The sequence below is a fragment of the Thamnophis sirtalis genome, unplaced genomic scaffold (assembly GCF_051295495.1).
Source record: "Thamnophis sirtalis isolate CommonGarterSnake01/CBP01778 unplaced genomic scaffold, rThaSir2_p1.2 scaffold_2, whole genome shotgun sequence".
Taxonomy (NCBI): Eukaryota; Metazoa; Chordata; class Lepidosauria; order Squamata; family Natricidae; genus Thamnophis; species Thamnophis sirtalis.
Genome location: NW_028261382.1, coordinates 5,394,235 through 5,400,234, shown reverse-complemented (window position 1 = coordinate 5,400,234; position 6,000 = coordinate 5,394,235). Strand labels below are relative to the sequence as shown.

Below are 6,000 nucleotides of genomic sequence, written 5' to 3'. Positions count from 1 at the left end.
TCGGAGTGAAGCGATTACTTCCGGTCCGGCTGGTCACCTAGGCAACGGGGCCTCTTGGTGGAGGCTTGTAGGAGCCGAGGCGCCATGGCGGAGGTGACAGCTCGGCCGGTGAGCGGGATTCTCCGTTCTCCACTGTTGCGCCTCTTTCCCCTTCGCTGAGGGCCGAGGGAGGGCCCTGGAGGGACGGGACCCTTTTGCCCGGGGATTCCGTGGCCTAACTGTGCCTCTCACCCTTTCTACCACCGCCTTCCTGGGCTGCCTCACCCACTAGGCTCTGCCCTGCCCTGCCCTGCCGGGTTCGGGATGGTTCTGAGTGGGTGGGATCCCGGCTAACTATGGTTTCTTAGTTACAGGCCATGGCTTAGCGTTGTGTGCCAGGTCGGCCCATTGTGGCTTTTCCAGCAGACCGTGGCTAGGCAGATTATGTGGGGTGTAGGAGCCTGGAGGGGGGGGGGACATGGCAGATTAGAGCTTATATGGGGTGCAAGACCAGGGGGGCAGTTTATGGGGGTCCAAGTTGGCAGATTATGTGGGGTGTAGGAGTCGGGGGGCATTTTATGGGGTCTCAGACTAGACAGATTAGGATTTATATGAGGTGCAAAACCTGGGGGGCAGTTTATGGGGGTCCCAGTTGGCAGATTATGTGGGGTGTAGGAGCCTGGAGGGGGGCATGTTATGGGGTCCCAGGCTGGGCAGATTAGGGTTTATATGGGGTGCAAGACCTGGGGGGGGGTTATGGGGTCCCTTGATTCCTGTGAGGGTCTCCCTCCTTTTTTCTTTTCCCTTCTCCTCTCTTTACAACACCTGCAAAGACACGCTTCATCTTTGCTTGGTCCCCCTGCCAAGTCCCTCTGACATTTAAAAAGTAGCCTTTCCATCTTTTACTTATTTTATTCCATTGGAACCCTCTCTTTACACCTACCCTCTGTTTTGGTGGCAGTACAGTACAAAGGAGAAGTATTGATGTGGGGGATTGGCCAACTGGAGAGCTAGCTTGGTGTCATGGGGAAGGGACTGTTCCAGAAACCAGGAAACTGTGACTCATTACAGCCAGAAAAGTTGTGCCTTCATAACAAAGGTAGATTTGGGGGAGATACCTGAAAAGAAGCGTGAACCTCTTGCTGCACTGTTCTGACTTCTGGATTTTGACAGCTAATATATAGTAGTCTTTATTTGGTGGAGGAGTGTTTGTTTATTATCATGCGCACATATATAAATTAGTGTCCTGTGGTATCCTAAAAACCAAGTCTTTGGTTTAGGGAAAGGCCAAGGTCTCCTCACTTTCCCTGGAAGGATCTCAACAATTGTAAGTTGCGAAGTAGTGGCCGACCCATTGCGCCCATGGATGTCCTCTATCATCTTCCAGAATCCATTCAAGCTCATGCCTGCTGCTTTGGTGACTCCATCCAGCCACCTCATTCTCTGTCCCCTTCTTCTTTTGCCCTCCATCTTTCCCAGCATGAGGCTCTTCTCCAGGGAGTCCTTCCTTCTCATTAGGTGGCCAAAGTATTTTGAGTTTCATCTTCAGGATCTGGCCTTCTAAAGAGCAGTCAGGGTTGATCTCCTCTAGGATTGACCCAGTTTAATTACCTTGCAGTCCAAGGGACTCGCAGGAGTCTTCTCCAGCACCAGAGTTCAAAGGCTTCAATTCTTTGGCGCTCAGCCTTCCTTATGGTCCAACTTTCACAGCCATCCATTGCAACTGGGAAAACCATCGCCTTGACTAGATGGACTTTTGTTGGCAGGGTATATCTCAACAATACTTAAAAATATCTCAACAATGCTTAATGATAAATAAAAAGAAACCATTTTTGCAGTGAAGTCTAGAGATTAAGAAAATGATATAAAATGAAAAAGACACAAGAGTAGGGCATGAGAAGGAAAAGTAGAGCGGAGGTGGCGCAGTGGTTAGGGTGCAGTACTGCAGGCCACTTCAGCTGACTGTTATCTGCAGTTCAGCGGTTCTAATCTCACCTGCTCAAGGTTGACTCAGCTGTCCATCCTTCCGAGGTGGGTGAAATGAGGACCCAGACTGTGGGGGCGATATGCTGACTCTGTAAACCGCTTAGAGAGGGCTGAAAGTCCTATGAAGCGGTATATAAGTCTAACTGCTATTTCTAAAGTAGAGACTTTGCATACCATTTCTAGCTACCCTGTTTCCCCCCAAATAAGACCTCCCCGGATAATAAACCCAATTGGGCTTTTGAGCACATGCGCTAGAAGAACCCCCCCCCCCAAATATTGCAACACAGCAGCAGCCATGAGGTGACCACGCACCTCAAAAATAATAAGACCTCCCCAAAAATAAACTAAGTGCTTATTTCGGGGGTCAAAAATAAAATAAAACCCTGTCTTATTTTTGGGGAAACACAGTATTACATAAATTTCATTTCCCCCCCACTATCTGATGTAATGATTGCTGGATAATCACCAAAAAATGGTTTAAAAAAATCAACTGCTTTCCCATTGTAATACCCAGAAGGGTGATGATAATCTTTTTATTGTTCTCTGTGCTCAGTACTGTACTGTAAATTTTTTAAAAAAAATCTTCCCTCCCTTTCCCAGTGGTGTTTCAAAAATGATAATACTGTAGTCCATTCTAGAATTTCAGAACTTTTACATTTTACTCTGCTGTGAATAAGAAACCAGGCCTTAGTAAAGACAAGATCACACACATACAAATCCATCTGTACCTTTGCAATTTTTAAACTGTGCTCTCTGTTTATGGCAACCTGGTTTAATACGGAATTTGTTAAAATATTTCTTTCAGTATTTCTTTTCAAAAGACATGACTCATGGATGTGCCTTTTTTTCTTCTGACGGTCACAGTTGGAGAGTGTACTTAGAATCTTGGTTCTTCATGAACACATTCCAGGATTTTTAATAGTTCTTTTAATAAAAGCTCCAGCACAGCATGCTGTCTTTGGCAAAAGAATTACAATGTAGGAGCCAACTGATTATCTCTTCTGCTTGACTATATTTTGTGCCTCAATAGGAAAGTTTGATATTTTAATTGGAGCAAGATTTTTAGACTGAATTTTTCACTGGAACACCATTCTCATCCAGCATAGTTAATTCGGCATCTCAAGGTATTATGGAAAAAGCTTCAAATTGCTTTTTAAAAAAATCTCTCTGTTCATTTGTTCTGTATTACCTTAGAGTACTGTTTAAGTCGGAAGTGCTTAACAGCTATGATTCTGTTGAAATTTAAATGTAAAAATTCCTCTCTGACTACTAAAACACATGGGCTATGAGAAATCAAAGCGTACTGGAAAATATATATATATTTATATATATATATATACGGAAAAAAGAAAGAAATCAAAGCAACAGTTTACTTAAACAAAGCTTATTCTTGTTTCCAGTGTTCTATCCTAGGTACAAACCCTTTTGCCTGAATTCCAAGCTATTTTGAAATTAATTCTATCTATCTATCTATCTATCTATCTATCTATCTATCTATCTATCTATCTATCTATCTATCTATCTATCTATCTATCATCTATCTATTTTAACCACAAATGAATATATCTTTTAAAACAGCAACAAACCATAGCAGCATATAAAGTCTTACAAAATCTCACATTTTAGAATAATCTGGGAAACATCCTTTAAATGTTTACTATTGGTTATAAATTTTTATCCCATTCTTTTAATACATAATATTTGGGCCCCTTTTTCCAGCAACAAAAACACTCCTGTGAGGTAGATTGTGTCTGGCCCATCAGGACTTCAGGTGGCTTTTATGCCTAAGGCAGGACTAGAACTCACAGTCTCCTGGTTTTATGCTGTCATCTTACCCACCACACCAAACTAGCCCTTTTAAAAAGTCTTAGAAGAAAGATGAAGTTGCTGCCAGCTAAAATCAGCCCAGGAAAAGAAAATCATGTCATCATAAGCAGTGAAACCTAACTGAAATTGCCCTTTTACGGGGTCATCGGCAAGGAATCCAAATGAAAGCATCTAAAGAGACTCTCAGGCACCCAGAAAGTTTGTGCGAGAGGTTGTAAATAAGGCCATTTCCTTTTCACACGCCATACGGCAAGGTTCAACTTTTCTTTGAAAAGAATTCTTCCACTCCCTCAGCTGCCTACTTTTAAGGCTGCCTTAAGGTGATGTCTCACACGAAAAAGGATTTTGCTCTAAAACAGTCTTTGCAAACCAAGCTACAAACTGCAAATGCCTTTGGAGTAGCTGAAGTTGTTTTGTGGTTGACAAGGTGGGTTCCACCACAAAACCGCGTTCGACTAAACCGCGTAGCTGACGTCATCAACAGGGCGACAACAGCGTGGAGACAGAAGTACGCTGTAAATGCTAAACCTAAAATTAACCCCTAAACCTAAACCTAACCCCCCTAAACCTAACCCTTAACCTAACCCTAAAGCTAACCCTAAAGCTAACCCTTAACCTAACCCTAAACCTAATCCTAACCCTAAACCTAACCCTAACCCTAAAGCTAACCCTAAAGCTAACCCTTACCTTAAGTTGAATCGGCTTGCTTTCAAAGCGCTATTTAAAGCGCCCTTCTTTCTCCGCGCTGGCTGTTGTCGCCCTGTTGATGACGTCAGTGACGTGGTTTAATCGGGTGTGGCTTAGTCGAGCGCGGTTTTGACGGGTCACGGACAAGGTGTATTCCCTATAACTGGGTTTTTATTAGGTAAACACTTATATCACCCATAAACCAGTGGTGGGATTCAATTTTTTTTTTTACTACTGGTTCTGTGGGCATGGCTTGGGTGTGGCATACCTTGGTGGGTATGGCAGGGGAAGGATACCGTAAAATCTCCATTCCCTCGTGATCAGCTGGGACTCCGGTGGCAGAGAATAGATGGGGGCGGGGCCAGCCAGAGGTGATATTTACCAGTTCTCCGAACTACTCAAAATTTCCGTTACCGGTTCTCCAGAACTGGACAGAACCTGCTGAATGCCACCTCTGCTATAAACCTAGCTGATGGTGCCTGTATCGTGTTTCTTATTATTTTTGAGGTGCAGGAGGCCCCTTAACCATGGCCCGCAGCCCACATATCAGCTGATCCAAAGAGGTCCGGAAGTTCTGTCTCTGTTTCTGGCACATTCTTGCCAGCCTAGTACGGCTGGGCCTGCCGCTCATTTTGCGGCCGCCACTAAGAGAAGCAGCGTGGTAGCTAGGGTGTGTGGGAGCAGCCTCCGTGAGGCTGTTCCGCATGGATCCCAGGGGCATATGGGGTGCATGGGGCATGTTTCCCCCCCCCCAGGAAATGGCAGGGACCATTTAAATATTTTAGAGGAGGGCTTATTTTTGGGGGGAGGGCTTATTTTAGCACATGCACTCAAAAGCCCAATTGGGCTTATTATCCGGGGAGGTCTTATTTTGGGGGAAACGGTATTGTTAGAGAAGGAGGTAGAGCTTGTTTATGGGAACTTTGGGGCTAAGGCCAAATCAATTGAACTGAAAAGGAAAACGAGTTTCCTGCTTGCTTTGAGTTAGTGATGTCACTGCCTGTGATTAATATCACCATTTCTTCTCGAAATGGCCAGGCCTCAACTGAATGCTGAGCCTACAAAGGAAGACTCGCTCACAAAGAGATTAGCGACTCCTTTTTTAACGCTTTGCTTTGAACCTAATCAGCAGTTCTGGCCCTTCTTATATCCCTGGTGTATCTTCAGCCTTCGGAGGAGAACAGAGGTGGTTTAAAAAAAGCAGCATGCGCTTGCTAAAAAGAAATGCAGCTCAGCACCTTGGGCTGTTCTTAAGATCTGTGTGTGCGTGCGTTCCCAATTTCCAAATGGGTAGCAGAATTAGGTTGTTGCAGTAATAAACAATGTCGTGTCCGAAGGCACCTTAATGTCTAAGAATTATATTGTGCCATGATATATATATACAAGATGTTATTCGAAGTAATGAAGTCAGAGGCAATGAAATGCAGGAAATATTGGCTGTGACAATTACCTTATTAATAGTTAGGTAATTATCACTCCCTGTGTTCTCGGCATTTCATTTATCTGATCTCATTGTTATCC

The 6,000-nt window shown here is 44.2% G+C and overlaps 1 protein-coding gene across 3 annotated transcripts in view; it reads left to right on the top strand.

The window, feature by feature from the left end:
* BBS4 (Bardet-Biedl syndrome 4) overlaps window positions 1-6,000 on the top strand; it is a 44,080-nt gene continuing 38,080 nt past the window's right edge. The window contains exon 1 of one of the 3 annotated variants that reach the window (XM_087704089.1): window positions 1-108. In XM_087704089.1, coding sequence (XP_087560215.1) covers window positions 85-108 — 24 coding nt within the window. In that variant the 5' untranslated portion in view covers window positions 1-84. The remainder of the gene's footprint in view (window positions 109-6,000) is intronic. The other 2 variants (XM_087704086.1, XM_087704087.1) reach the window with 2 other exon arrangements.